The sequence below is a fragment of the Labeo rohita genome, unplaced genomic scaffold, assembly GCF_022985175.1.
Source record: "Labeo rohita strain BAU-BD-2019 unplaced genomic scaffold, IGBB_LRoh.1.0 scaffold_248, whole genome shotgun sequence".
Lineage (NCBI taxonomy): Eukaryota > Metazoa > Chordata > Actinopteri > Cypriniformes > Cyprinidae > Labeo > Labeo rohita.
In genome coordinates, this window is record NW_026128748.1 from 35,123 (window position 1) to 50,513 (window position 15,391).

At 38.6% G+C, this 15,391-nt stretch overlaps 1 protein-coding gene across 41 annotated transcripts in view; it reads right to left on the bottom strand.

Annotated features, from left to right (window-relative positions):
* LOC127159740 (NACHT, LRR and PYD domains-containing protein 12-like) overlaps positions 1-15,391 on the bottom strand; it is a 46,968-nt gene that overhangs the window by 28,540 nt on the left and 3,037 nt on the right. For 7 of the 41 annotated variants that reach the window (XM_051102515.1, XM_051102514.1, XM_051102500.1 and 4 more), the window contains exons 4-13: positions 15,212-15,382; positions 14,645-14,818; positions 14,328-14,492; positions 14,001-14,174; positions 13,605-13,778; positions 13,291-13,461; positions 10,648-10,821; positions 10,363-10,533; positions 10,073-10,243; positions 9,695-9,868 (exon numbers count right to left, since the gene is read on the bottom strand). In XM_051102515.1, coding sequence (XP_050958472.1) covers positions 9,695-9,868; positions 10,073-10,243; positions 10,363-10,533; positions 10,648-10,821; positions 13,291-13,461; positions 13,605-13,778; positions 14,001-14,174; positions 14,328-14,492; positions 14,645-14,818; positions 15,212-15,382 — 1,719 coding nt within the window. Of the gene's footprint in view, positions 1-2,282; positions 2,312-2,547; positions 2,719-8,133; positions 8,163-8,573; positions 8,748-9,311; positions 9,483-9,694; positions 9,869-10,072; positions 10,244-10,362; positions 10,534-10,647; positions 10,822-13,290; positions 13,462-13,604; positions 13,779-14,000; positions 14,175-14,327; positions 14,493-14,644; positions 14,819-15,211; positions 15,383-15,391 lie in introns of all 41 variants that reach the window. The other 34 variants (XM_051102517.1, XM_051102518.1, XM_051102519.1 and 31 more) reach the window with 13 other exon arrangements.

The window sequence follows — 15,391 nt, forward strand, 5'->3', positions numbered from 1 at the left end:
ACATTTGTTTCTGTTAAATAAGATGCAATCTGTCTGTGGAATATGTTGTTTTTGAAATCATGCTAAATGTTTGTTGCAATTTTATTAGTGATGGGACGTTCTCAATGCAGCTTGTGCGTCCTCACACACAAGCACTTCAATCTATCAATCGCATAATGATGTTGCAGAGACTATTCATTCTGGTTAAATCACACAAATGTGTCCCTCCTCTTGAAATGCGATCACTGAACATCTTTGATTTTAATAAGAGGAAAAAAAATATGCGAGGGCGGATTAGAACCCAAAACATCTAACACGTCTGACGAAAATTCTACGACCAGACTCTACAGGAAAACTAATAACTAATGCATATCTACATATTTATTTACTGATGTCCACCTTAACTATACTGAGTGTAAAGTGTTTTAGAGTGTTCTTGTATGTGAATGTTCCTCACCTCAATCTCTCCAGTTTACTGTGTGAATCCTTCAATACATCACATATATGATTCACCCCTGTGTTTTTTATTTGATTTACACTGAGGTTCAGTTCTCTCAGGTATGATGGGTTTGATTTCAGAGCTGAAGTCAGGATGAGACACTGTTTCTCTGTAATACTGCAATTCCATAGACTGCATAGACTCATAGAAAATGTTTCAGATCTATGATGATCATTTAAGGTTTTGGAGAATTTTTTTTTGTCATGTCTGACAGAAATTTGTCATTTTAAAATGACAACTCAGAAATGACCACTATATTGCCATTTGATCATTGTGAGTTTGTTAGCTAATACTTTAATGTTAATGAAGGAGTTATGAGTTTGAGATAATTATGATGGTGTACACAGAGCTTCATAAGTAAAAAAAAATAGTGGGTGAAGAGTGAAAGTGAATGATAGGGACCAAGCACTTCAAAGAATTGTTTCCAAACAACACAGAACTACTACAATGTGACAGCAAACCTCACATATCAACTATTCACTATACAGACCCTGTTTACACAAAAAGCAACCACAGATGAACTTCACAAATCCATGAAAGAACTGCAACTGCAATCAGACACCAGTGCTAATGTGTCATGATCATAAAACCTGGACATTTGGACCACCAAGATGAACCTGACCTGAACATTTTACCTGACCAGACAAATCATCTGACCTGAATATTATCAAAACACCATAGACAGTTTTGGAGAGAAGTGTGAGAAACTGATTCTCTCCTCCAACATACTGTACCTGAAGCAGCTGGCAGATGTTTTTATAGACAACCTTCAACTCAATACTATTCAAAAGTTGTATGAATACAGTACATTCTAAGAAAGTTGGGGTCAAACTACAGAACAGACAACTGGATGAGTGATTCTGATGTTTTATTGAAGTGAAATTATCCAACTGACAACACAGGAAAGTAAGGCACTGTAAGGAATTGAGTAAGGGTGCTTAGGTTATCATAACAGTTATCTTGTTCTCTTTAACAGGTTGGTAGACAGAATACAACATTAAGGTAGCTGGACTGACAAAGGTGATCATGGCACAGAAGATGATGAAGACAGGCAAGAGGGCATATAGAAAAGCATTAAAGAATGCAACAGTGTTAGTTTGTGAGTTGCACCACACAACACATCTGTTTACATTACTAGTAGTCATGTAACATGTTAAATGATGTAAAATACTCACGTCAGTGTGTTGAGTTTACAGTGTTTATCCTGCAGCAGAGCAGCGATCTGATTCACTCGTGTGTCTCCTAGTTCATGTAAACTGAGATTCAGCTCTCTCAGGAGTAATGGGTTTTCACCCTGAACTCCAGTCGCATACTGACAGGCTTCCTCTGCATCAGGACCCAAAAACCTGCATAAGGGAATTTAAAGCAGATTCAGTTAAATGCCATTACATTACATTACAAGATTAGCAAACATTGTTTGTGAAAGCTCTAGCTACTTTTAACAGTTTTACATTAAAAAATTAAATATTACAAATAAAATGTTTTGAAAAGACCTGTAGCTTTTACCACAACTAACCTGTTGACATTCATCATAAGGTTTTATCACTTTGAACATTTTTACATGCAACAAATTGTGTACCTTACTGTATTGATGAAATGATATTTATATAAATAATTCACCTGCATATTATTTTATTTTTATTATTTCATCACATCTCACCTCAGTGTCTTCAGTTGACAGTTTGGATCCTGTAGTAAATCATTGAGCTCCTTCACTCCTGATTGTCCAGGATCATTTCCTGTGAGATCCAGCTCTATCAGGTGTGAAGGGTTTGATCTCAAGCTGAAGCCAGAGCTTTATAACCTTCTTCAGTAATACTGCAGTCTGAAAGTCTACAGAAAAGAATATTGAACAACACAATTCAATCTATTTTAAAATGAAAGTTAGTGAATATGTTTTATATTGTAAAACCTCAAATAAACAATTTATTTTCTCTTCTGGTTATAGAAGATCTGGTCTAGTGACAAAATTATGTCTTTGCATTTTCCTAAGTTTACTACAGTAATGTTTAACTTTGAACCTAAGACAACAATATTATTTAACTCAAACAGTGGTTTATTAAACTCACCTGAGTTTCTGCAGAGTGCAGTTAGCATTTTCTAATCCGTTCTGGATTAGTTTCACTCCTGAATCCTGCAGATTATTTTTGCTCAAATCAAGCCTTTTCAGACTGGGGTTTGATTTCAGGACTGTAGAGAGAACTGAGCAGCTTTCCTCTGTTATATCACAATCACACAGCCTAAAATGAGCATGAGAGGGACATTTTTAAACATGCAAAGTACTGGATGCCACTATTAAGTGATCCCTGAAAATTGATTTTGGTCACCTGATTTAAGATATTATAAATGTGCAATAAAAACTAAACTAAAAATACTCACATCAGTGTGTTGAGTTTACAGTGTTTATCCTGCAGTAGAACAGCGATCTGATTCACTCCTGTTACTCCTAGTTCATGTTCACTCAGATTCAGCTCTCTCAGGAGTAATGGGTTTTTACCCACAATACCAGTCACATACTGACATGCTTCATCTGCAGCAGGACCCAACAACCTGCAGAAAGAGGAAATACATTACCTGCCATATACAGGTCCTTTTCAAAAAATTAGCATATTGTGATAAAGTTCATTATTTTCTGTAATGTACTGATAAACATTAGACTTTCATATATTTTAGATTCATTACACACAACTGAAGTAGTTTCAAGCCTTTTATTGTTTTAATATTAATGATTTTGGCATACAGCTCATGAAAACCCAAAATTCCTATCTCAAAAAATTAGCATATCATGAAAAGGTTCTCTAAACGAGCTATTAACCTAATCATCTGAATCAACTAATTAACTCTAAACACCTGCAAAAGATTCCTGAGGCTTTTAAAAACTCCCAGCCTGGTTCATTACTCAAAACCGCAATCATGGGTAAGACTGCCGACCTGACTGCTGTCCAGAAGGCCATCATTGACACCCTCAAGCAAGAGGGTAAGACACAGAAAGAAATTTCTGAACGAATAGGCTGTTCCCAGAGTGCTGTATCAAGGCACCTCAGTGGGAAGTCTGTGGAAAGGAAAAAGTGTGGCAGAAAACGCTGCACAACGAAAAGAGGTGACCGGACCCTGAGGAAGATTGTGGAGAAGGACCGATTCCAGACCTTGGGGGACCTGCGGAAGCAGTGGACTGAGTCTGGAGTAGAAACATCCAGAGCCACCGTGTACAGGCGTGTGCAGGAAATGGGCTACAGGTGCCGCATTCCCCAGGTCAAGCCACTTTTGAACCAGAAACAGCGGCAGAAGCGCCTGACCTGGGCTACAGAGAAGCAGCACTGGACTTTTTTCGGATGAAAGCAAATTTTGCATGTCATTCGGAAATCAAGGTGCCAGAGTCTGGAGGAAGACTGGGGAGAGGGAAATGCCAAAATGCCTGAAGTCCAGTGTCAAGTACCCACAGTCAGTGATGGTCTGGGGTGCCATGTCAGCTGCGGTCAATGCAGCTAGCTATCAGGAGATTTTGGAGCACTTCATGCTTCCATCTGCTGAAAAGCTTTACGGAGATGAAGATTTCATTTTTCAGCACGACCTGGCACCTGCTCACAGTGCCAAAACCACTGGTAAATGGTTTACTGACCATGGTATTACTGTGCTCAATTGGCCTGCCAACTCTCCTGACCTGAACCCCATAGAGAATCTGTGGGATATTGTGAAGAGAAAGTTGAGAGACGCAAGACCCAACACTCTGGATGAGCTTAAGGCCGCTATCGAAGCATCCTGGGCCTCCATAACACCTCAGCAGTGCCACAGGCTGATTGCCTCCATGCCACGCCGCATTGAAGCAGTCATTTCTGCAAAAGGATTCCCGACCAAGTATTGAGTGCATAACTGAACATAATTATTTGAAGGTTGACTTTTTTTGTATTAAAAACACTTTTCTTTTATTGGTCAGATGAAATATGCTAATTTTTTGAGATAGGAATTTTGGGTTTTCATGAGCTGTATGCCAAAATCATTAATATTAAAACAATAAAAGGCTTGAAACTACTTCAGTTGTGTGTAATGAATCTAAAATATATGAAAGTCTAATGTTTATCAGTACATTACAGAAAATAATGAACTTTATCACAATATGCTAATTTTTTGAAAAGGACCTGTATATATTTTAACAAGCTTGTGAAGGGCTTTTAAAAATTTCAAAGCTTTCGTAATTTTTTTTTTTTTGATAGTTTAAATGTCATTCAGCTAAATTGGGTTTAAGACTATTCATTCTCACCTTTCTCATAACAATCTCTATGAACAGTTCCAGTCTGGTTTCCGTCCATTCCATAGCACTGAAATGGCACTTGTAAAAATTACTAACGACCTCCTTATGGCAGCTGATTCTGGACTACTCACTATTCTTATCCTCCTTGACCTGAGTGTGGCCTTTGACACCACCACTAAATTGGTTAAGATCCTATCTTTCTGGCCGCACTCAGTTCATTCAGCTTAAATCATTTAAATCCACTCCTTCCTCCGTCACTACAGGTGTGCCCCAGGGCTCTGTCCTGGGGCCCCTTCTCTTTATTATCTACCTTCTTCCCCCTCGGCAATATTCTACGTAAATTCAATGTTAATTTCCATTGCTATGCGGATGACACCCAGCTCTACCTCTCCACAAAGCCCTCAGCCACTTTACCACCTACTACCCTCACTGATTGTATTGCTGAAATAAAATCCTGGTTTACCCTCAACTTTCTTAAACTTAACAGTGATAAAACTGAGGTTATCCTCATTGGCAGCAAATCCATATTATCCAAAACTAACAGTTTCTCTATCACAGTTGATAACTCCTCCATCTTACCTTCTCCTCAGGTTAAGAGTCTAGGTGTAATCCTTGATAGCACACTATCATTTCAATCACACATCAATAACATTACCCGGTCAGCTTACTTTCACTTAAGAAATATTAATCGTCTTCGTCCATCTCTTACCCCCTATTCTGCAGCCATTCTTGTCCATAGCCTAGTGACTTCCCGTCTAGACTATTGTAATTCACTTCTTTTGGGTCTCCCTCACAAATCCCTCCGTAAACTTCAACAAGTCCAGAATTCAGCTGCCCGAATCATTACTCGAACCTCTTCTATCCATCACATCACTCCTGTCCTCCAGCAGCTCCATTGGCTCCCTATCCAGTTCCGTATCCAGTTTAAAGTCCTCTTGCTGACATTCAAAGATATCCACAACCTTTCCCCCTCTTATCTATCTGACCTTCTTCATGTTTCCATTCCATCTCGTTCTCTTAGATCCTCTTCTTCATTACATTTGTCTGTTCCATCTGCCCGTCTCACCACAATGGGGAGCAGAGCATTTAGCCGCTCTGCTCCCCGTCTCTGGAACTCACTACCATCTTATCTTAGAAACATGGACTCATTTGCTCATTTCAAATCTGGACTCAAAACGTATCTGTTCAAACAAGCCTATTCATTGTAAAATCTATTTATCTGTCACTTATATTTATTTTAATTTATTTTTTTTTGTATTTTATCTTTTGTAGTGTGTATTAATTTTTATGTATGCCTGTACGGTGACCTTATGTATGCCTGTACGGTGACCTTGAATGTCAGAAAGGCGCCTTCTAAATAAAATGTATTATTATTATTATTATTATTACTATTAAACATTTTTTTTTTTTTAATTTTCAAGGGCCTTAAGTCAATCAAAGTTTTTATACATTTCTTTTTTGACAGTTGAACTCTCTTTCAGCTACAATGGTCTTTTGCACTTATTAAACTATTGCACTTAATTATTTTAATAACACTCACCTCAGTGTCTGCAGTTGACAGTTTGGATTCTGTAGTAAATCATTGAGCTCCTTCACTCCTGATTGTCCAGGATCATTTCCTGTGAGAACCAGGTCTGGGTTTGATCTCAGAGCTGAAGTCAGGGCATTAAAACCTTCTTCAGAAATACTGCAGTTTGAAATTTTAAAAACAATTAAAAATAATAATAATAATAATAATAATAATAAAATTAATATTGTGGCTCAAATTCATCACTGTTTTAAAGTTTTTTTTTTTTTTTTGTTTTTTGTTTTTTTAATTGTTTTAGTACTTTAGGCCTGTAGATCATATATTAAAAGATTATTAAATATGTTACAAATTTTGTCAGTGTAATTTATCTCCCTTGTTATTTTATTAAGAGATATATATGTAGAATATGCAGAAAACAGATGATTACTATATATAACCTAACACTGTATATAACCTATTTCTATATTTTTATACTTGTATTACAGTAAACACACTTTTGTATATTATTCATGTTTAATGGAAATGTGTACATTTTTTATGTCAATTTACTGTACAGCAAAAACAAATTAATTCAAGGAATTTTTTTTTTTTTTTTTTTTTTTTATCTTTACTGGTTTCAAAGTCATCCATATTTCACTTTATTACTAGTTATTTGAGTTTACTTTAGGTCTCAGTTGTGTTTGCTTTTATTAATGTACAGTTAACATATATTTACAGTTATCATTTTACTTAGAAAACTGGTAATCTTACATTTTCCCTACTACTGGAGGTGAACATATTACATCAATTGATCATCATTATCCAATGTGCAATATTGAACTGGTTGCTGTGGTACTGAGCGTAGATGATGGTGAAATGTACTTACGTGAGTATCTTCAACTCACACATAGGATTCTTCAGTCCCTCACAGATCTCTTTGACTCCTGAGTCCAGCAGACGGCTGTTGTTCAGGTCCATCTCTTTCAGGATGGTTTTGGAGGAGAGAACAGAAGCTAAAACTGAACAGCTTTTCTCTGTAAGCTTACAATTATTTAGCCTGAAAACAATAAAACAAACATTATTTATTATCATATCATATGCAACACACATCAGATCAACAGGCCTTCGCATTTGCTCATACCAGAGTTTATGTTAACAGAAAATTGTCCTTCATTGACGGAATTTTATCAGTGACGGAAAAAATCTAAGGCCGTCCGAAAACAGGAACAAAAATAAAAACAATTAAATGTGTGTTATTCTAATTAAAATATGAAAATTAAAATGACAGTTAATAATAGATTATGATGACTGACAATCTTGTATAATGATTAAACACAAAAGTTATAATGTATAAACCATGTTCACTCACTTCATTTTCTCCAGTTTGCTATGGGAGTCCGTCAAAAGAGAAGACAACTTCTACCAGTCCAAATCTCCAAATTTATCTTCACTCAGATCCAGTTCTTTTAGTAATAATGGACTTTTACTCAGAACTTCAGTGAGATACTCACACGCTTCCACTGCAGCAGAATGTTTCAAAAACCTACAGGAAGTAGATGAAAATTTTAGATCATTTGTGCTTTTACATTATTTCTGTGTCAAATGCTGTTGTGTGTCTGTTGAATTTCTCTGAATTGCAATTTAATTCAGTTCATGTCATTCCTATTCCACACTGGTCCGTTTGACTCGTCTAATAACTGTCATACAACTGATTTCACATCTGTGGTTTTAAATATTTAAAGGTTTTTAATCACCTGATGGTCTTTAATGAACATTGTCCATCATGTAGTAAATCATTGAGCTCCTTCATTCCTGATTGTCCAGGATCATTTCCTGTGAGATCCAGCTCTATCAGGTGTGAAGGGTTTGATCTCAGAGCTATAGCCAGAGCTTTATAACCTTCTTCAGTGATACTGCAGTCTGAAAGCCTAAACAAATGTCATTATATTATATAATACATTATTTTAGGTTTTTAATGCAATGCCTGTTGTCTGTCAAACAAACAGATGACCACAGTCTATCATTATATTTGCCTCCTTGAATTGAGGGGGAGATTGTACCTTTATAGGGGAAGATAACCTTTTTCTAACCTTATTAAATGTATATCATCTTTTAAACTCTGTACAATATTTACAATAAAATAATGGATAATAAAAAATGCAACTATAATGCACTAAAGACATTAGAAAACATTATGTAAATTAATCTTGTCTTTAAAATGTGAATTTAAATCTTAAAACATCAAATAGCTACATTTTTGCCTGTTTAAAAACGTGTTTTAGTTTAGAGTGTTCAAGTAACTTTAAGCATTTTGATTCTTGTATGTGAATGTTGCTGACCTAAATCTCTCCAGTTTACACTGTGAATTCTTCAGTACACCACATAAGTGATTTATTCCTGCATCTTTTAACTGATTCTCACTGAGGTCCAGCTCTCTCAGGTGTGATGGGTTTGATTTCAGAGTTGAAGACAGGATGAAACACTGATGCTCTGTAATACTGCATCGACACAGACTAAAGACGGACAGAGAAAGAAAATAAGTCAGATTTATGATAATAATTCAAGGTTTTGGAAGATTTGTTTGCTGTGTCTGACAGTAATTCATCATTTCAAATTGACAACTACAAGTGCATCACAAATACCAATAAGTTACGAAATACAAAGTTATGTTAATTCAAGATGAATGCAATCTCACCCTTGGTTTATTCAAATGTGTTTTGTCTGTTTTTCATTTACTACTCAGTAACTTTACAATACTGCAAAAAAAAAAAAACAAAAAAAAAAAAACAACTGCATTCAATATCTGGCACTAACAAAGATTAATAAACGCAATCCAATAATTAAAGACAAATGGTGCAAAACACCTGAATATTGGCAACTTTGCATGTGTTCACATTATTTTGTGCAACCTTTAATTAACAGGTGAACATTGTTTTTACTTAGCTAGGAGAGATATCTGTGTATTTATCGTGACCTCTTTTTTTTGTGGTGCTGACAAAAAAACTGCACACTCAAATGAGAATGATGAACTACTATGACATTACTACATGGCATTTTAAATGTTGTGAGATACTCACAGCAGTGTGTTGAGTTTACAGTGTCTATCCTGCAGTAGAGCAGCGATCTGATTCACTCGTGTGTCTCCTAGTTCACGTCCACTCAGATTTAGCTCTCTTAGGAGTAACAGGTTTTTACATGTAACTCCAGTCAAAAACTGACAAGCTTCATCTGCATCAAAACTCAAAAACCTGAAGAAGGGAAGATGAAGCAAGATTCAGTTCAGTGTGCATTCTATTACAAAACATGTTAAGATCATCAAACATTGAAACAAAAGCTCTTGTTAATCTTAACAGTTCTTCTTTGAACATTTAAATAAACATCTTAGCAGCACCACAAATAAGTGGTCATTTATTATATTATTGTTATATAATTTATTTTGTGTTATTTCATCACGTCTCACCTCAGTATCTTCAGTTGACAGTTTGGATCCTGTAGTAAATCAGTGAGCTCCTTCACTCCTGATAGTCCAGGATCATTTCCTGTGAGATCCAGCTCTATCAGGTGTGAAGGGTTTGATCTCAGAGCTAAAGCCAGAGCTTTATATCCATCTTCAGAAATACCACAATTTGAAAGTCTAGAGAAAACAGGTTTGAAATGACCAAATCTAAATTGATCTGTTATCTTAAATTGATGTCAGTGAGCATGTTTTATAATGTAAAACATCAAATACACTTAAATAATTTCCTCTTCTGGTCAGAGATAGTCTATGTAGTTTACTACAATAAATGTAACTTTTAACAGAAGGGAATAATATTATTAAAGGGTTCATTAAACTCACCTGAGTTTCTCCAGTGTGCAGTTTGTATTTTCTAATCCATCTTGGAGTTTCCTCACTCCTGAATCCTGCAGATTATTGTCGCTCATGTCAAGCTCTTTCAGACTGGGGTTTGACCTCAGAACTGTAGCGAGAGCTGAACAGCTTTCCTCTGTTAGACCACAATCACATAACCTAAAATGATGAACAGGAGAAGGAGGATTACAAAAACAACATGCATGAATACACAATGACACTATTAAATGATTCCTGGGAACTGATTTTGTCACAAAACATAAACTAAAGATACTCACATCAGTGTGTTGAGTTGACAGTGTTTATCCTGCAGTAAAGCAGCGATCTGATTCACTCGTGTGTATCCCAGTTCATATTCACTCAAATTCAGCTCTTTCAGGAGTAATGGGTTTTTACCCACAATTCCAGTCACAAACTGACATGCTTCATCTGCAGCAGGACCCAAAAATCTGACAAAAGAGGATATATATATATTGACATTTCCTGCCATATATTTATTAGTTGAATTTTTTTATGAGTTAAAACGGATTTAACACTATTGAATGTTATTATTTTACACTCACCTCAATATCTTCAGTTGACAGTTTTGATCCTGTAGTATTTTAGTGAGCTCCTTCACTCCTGATTGTCCAGGATCATTTCCTGTGAGATCCAGCTCTATCAGGTGTGAAGGGTTGGATCTCAGAGCTGAAGCCAGAGCTTTATAACCTTCTTCAGTGATACTGCAGTCTGAAAGTCTACAAACAATAAAAACGCACTTTTACACACTTGTATATTCTTCACGTTTTATGGAAACAGAATGTGAATGTCATATTTTATAATATACTGCTTAGAAAAAAAAAAAAACTCACCTTTTAAGTAATCTATATATATAGGTTACATATATATATATATATATATATATATATATTGTGACGAGCGTCTCCGGACTCATCAGCGTCGCCTTGGCAACCAACGAGCTATAGCTGCACGCCGTCATCACAGCTGATTGGTCATGGCTGCTTCCTCATCAACACACGGTTTTAAAAGCCACCAGCCCTTTCTGCAAGCTGGATGTGCTGGATCCTAACCTCTGACCTCTGATCTCTCTCTCACCAGAAAGCAGCGAGTGACCGACAGCCCACTAAAGAGCATGCCTGGACACCCACTTTCACCATCACGAGAGCCGCACCAGCCACACCAGCGTCACCATATTTCCAAACTTCTTTTCAAAAGTATCTTCTCCTCAACGATGGAAGACCTCTTACAGCACCTCACTGAAGTAAGCATCCGTCAGCAACAAATTGTGGAACATCTGGCCACTCGGCAGGGCAGAACTGAAGAGGAACTCGCCGCCATCCGTGCCCACCCTGCCCACCCTGCCCACCCTGCCCAACAGGTTCCACTACCTGATCACAGAGGTGATGCAAGAGATACTAGCGAGACTTGGTCTATCCTCAATCTGTGCCGCCCAACAGTTCCATGAGTGGGAGTATAAAGCCCGGGTGCCAGCCCGTGCCCAGGCAGCCGAGTTGTCCCGCATCGCCCAACACTGGCTGCTCAAAGGAGATCCCACCGCAGCTCAGGTAGTGGAACGAGTGGTCATGGATCGCCTTCTCCATGCTCTCCCGCGCTCCCATCGCCAGGCGGTTGGAATAAGGAACCCCACCACCACCCTCGAGCTTGTGGAGGCGATCGAGCTGGCGGATGCTGTTCAACACCGGGAGGCTGAGGAAAGAGCGCGCTGTTTCTCCGGAGGCTGGTCCAGGAGCGATGCGCGCTGGAGGGCACCCCGCGCACAGTTGGCAGACCGACGGTTCCCTGACCCCAGGATGAGTCCATGCCCACCGCCGAGCCCACCACACCACCGTGGACCTGGCTGGCGGACTGCATCGTACATCAATGTCTCCCACCTGCAGATGTTAACGGGAAACCGATGAGGGCGCTTCTAGACTCCGGCAGTGCGGTCACCCTCATCCAGTCTCGGCTTTGTCCACCCCAACCCGGCCAGAAAAGCTTCTTACCCATCACATGTGTACACGGGGACACCCAAAAAGTTCCGGCTCACCGAGTGACCGTCTCCGTCGCCCACGGCGTTTGGTCCGTCGAGGCTTGATTGATGAAAGACCTGCCAGTGCCCATACTGCAGGGGAGAGATTGGCCCTGGACCAGGTCGCCGCCCTCAGTCTCACTGACCCCATGGTTGTCGACGTCAATCCCCACCTGTCAGCTGCCCAGAAGGCTGAGCTGCAACACCTGGTCGGTCAGTTCTCGGATGTGTTCTCCTCCCAGCCTGGGCAGACCAACGTCATCCAACATGACATCAGGCCGCCCCCTGGAGTGATCATCAGGGAACGGCCCTACCGAGTTCCGGAGGCTCGTCGGCAGGCTATAGAGGAGGAAGTTTTAAGAAATGCTGAAGTTGGGGGTAATCAAACCATCACGCAGCCCTTGGTCCAGCCCCATAGTGATGGCACCATGCCGGACAACGTGGTGGACCAACGCCAGGGTGACTTGCTGGTTCCTCGCGCTCCAAGACTTCCAATTCAAATACGAGCATCTCCGGACTCATCAGCGTCGCCCTGGCAACCAACGAGCTACAGCTGCACGCCGTCATCACAGCTGATTGGTCACGGCTGCTTCCTCATTAACACGCGGCTTTAAAAGCCGCCAGCCCTCCCTGCAAGAGAGACGTTCGTCTCAAGCTGGATGTGCTGGATCCTAACCTCTGTTCTCTTTCTTTCTCACCAGAAAGCAGCGAGTGACCGACAGCCCACTAAGGAGCACGCCTGGACATCCACTTTCACCCTCACGAGAGCCGCACCGAGCACCAGCCACACCAGCGTCACCATATTTCCGCACTTCTTTTCAAAGGTATCTTTAATAAAATCCACCCTCCAGGGTTGTACACTCAGCTCACCTTGTCGTGTGATTCTTCACCCGTGACTATATATATATATATATATATATATATATATATATATATATATATATATATATATATTAGCTGTTTGAGTTTAGTTCAGTTTTTCAGTTGTGCTTGCTTTTATTTTACTGCAGTTAACAAATCTTCTTTTATTTTAGTTTTAGATACAAAACTGGTAATATCTAATTCTTCCCACTTCTGGAGGAGATTCAAAAATATATAATATTCCCATATCAGCCAATGTGCAATACCGATTACATTGCTGTGGTGTTAATTGTAACTGATGGTGAAATGTACTCACTTGAGTATCTTCAGCTCACACACAGGATTCTTCAGTCCCTCACAGATCTTTCTGACTCCTGAATCCAGCAGACGGCTGTTATTCAGGTCAATTTCTTTCAGGATGGTTTTGGAGGAGAGAACAGTAGCTAGAACTGAACAGCTTTTCTCTGTCAGCTTACAATTATTCAGCCTGAACAGAACAAAACAACATTATTTATTATCAGCACATATTCAGTACACTTCAACAGCTCCTCATATCTATCACACATCACTGACAGTCTTTTATAATGATAAACCAAAGTTATAAATGTATGTGATGTTCACATCACTCACTTCATTTTCTCCAGTTTGCTATGAGAGTCCATCAAAAGTGCAGATAGTTTCTCCCCATCCAGATCTCCTAATTTATCTTCACTCAGATCCAGTTCTTTTAGTAGTAATGGACTTGTATCCAAAACTTTAGTGAGATAATCACATGCCTTCTGTGCAGAAGGACTTTTCAGAAACCTACAGGAAGTAGTTAAGAATTTTAAATGATTTATGTTTTTACATTATTTCCACAAATTCTGTTGTGTGTCTGTTGAATTTCTCTGAATTGCAATTTAATTCAGTTCATGTCATTCCTATTTCACACTGGTCCATTTGACCCCTCTATCTAGTTTTATACAGCTAATTTAATCTGTGCTTTAGTTTTTAATACTTAAATACTTAAATACTAGTGTTTATTACCTGATGGTCTTTAATTTGCACAAATCATCCTGTAGTAAATCATTGAGCTCCTTCACTCCTGATTGTCCAGGATCATTTCCTCTGAGATCCAGCTCTATCAGGTATGAAGGGTTTGATCTCAGAGCTGAAGCCAGAGCTTTATAACCCTCTTCAGTGATACCGCAGTCTGAAAGTCTAAAAAAAAGATGCTATTCTTGCTTAAAATGTACCTTTACAAATGCACATTGACATGTATTTTCAGTTATCTGCATTTTTACACTTCAGTTTTTCAAATCTGTAGTTTATTCCCACTTAGTAATCTTAGTATCAATGAAGTCACATGCTCACATCAGTGTGTTGAGTGTACAGTGTTTATCCTGCAGTAGAGGAAAAAGTTGTTTCAAGTCTCCAAGTTCACGTCCACTCAGATTCAGCTCTCTCAGGAATAATGGATTTTTACCCACAACTTCACTCACATACTGACAGGCTTCATCTGCAGCAGGACTCAAAAACCTGCAGAAGGGAAGAGTAAGTGGGATTCAATTTAGAAACTATTTTAAAGATTTTTTCTTGGCTTTTAATGCAACAGTGAATCTATTGAAGCTGTGAAAATATTATAGAAATAACACTTCTATAAACAACTAAACTGTTTTGTATTGTCTTACCTCATTGTCTTTAGTTGATAGTTTGGATCCTGTAGTAAATCATTGAGCTGCTTCACTCCTGATAGTCCAGGATCATTTCCTGTGAGATCCAGCTCTATCAGGTGTGAAGGGTTCGATCTCAGAGCTGAAGCCAGAGCTTTATAACCTTCTTCAGTGATACTGCAGTTTGAAAGTCTAGAACAGAAATGTAACAGTGAACTGATTATTCTAGAAATTACCGTTACATTATCTGCCCATAAACCTATATCTTAGACCTACACTCACGTGATAATCTCCAGTTTACAGACATTTACAAGGGTTTATTTATCTAAAACTCTACAGGTGTGAAAGTTTTTCACCTGAATGATCCACAACATATCAGTGACCACAAAGTGGTGAAAAACAAGAAAATAAACATTTTGAAATGACCTAATAAAGGTCCACACTTAAACCCTACTGAAAGCTGAGGTAGGACCTGGAATGTACAGTTCATGCTGGAAAAACTACAACTTTCACTGAGCTGCAGCAGTTCTGCCCTCCTTTCTGTGGCAGACTACCAGCTCAACATGGGATTGTCACACAACTTACCTCAGTATCTCTAATTTGCAATTTAAACTCTTCAGTCCAGTGCAGAGATGATTTACTCCTGAATCCTGTAGATTATTATTGTTCATATTAAGTTCTTTCAGACTGGTATCTGATCCAAGAACTGCAGCCAGAGCCGGACAGCTTTTGTCTGTTAAGTTACAATCATTTAGCCTACAAGAG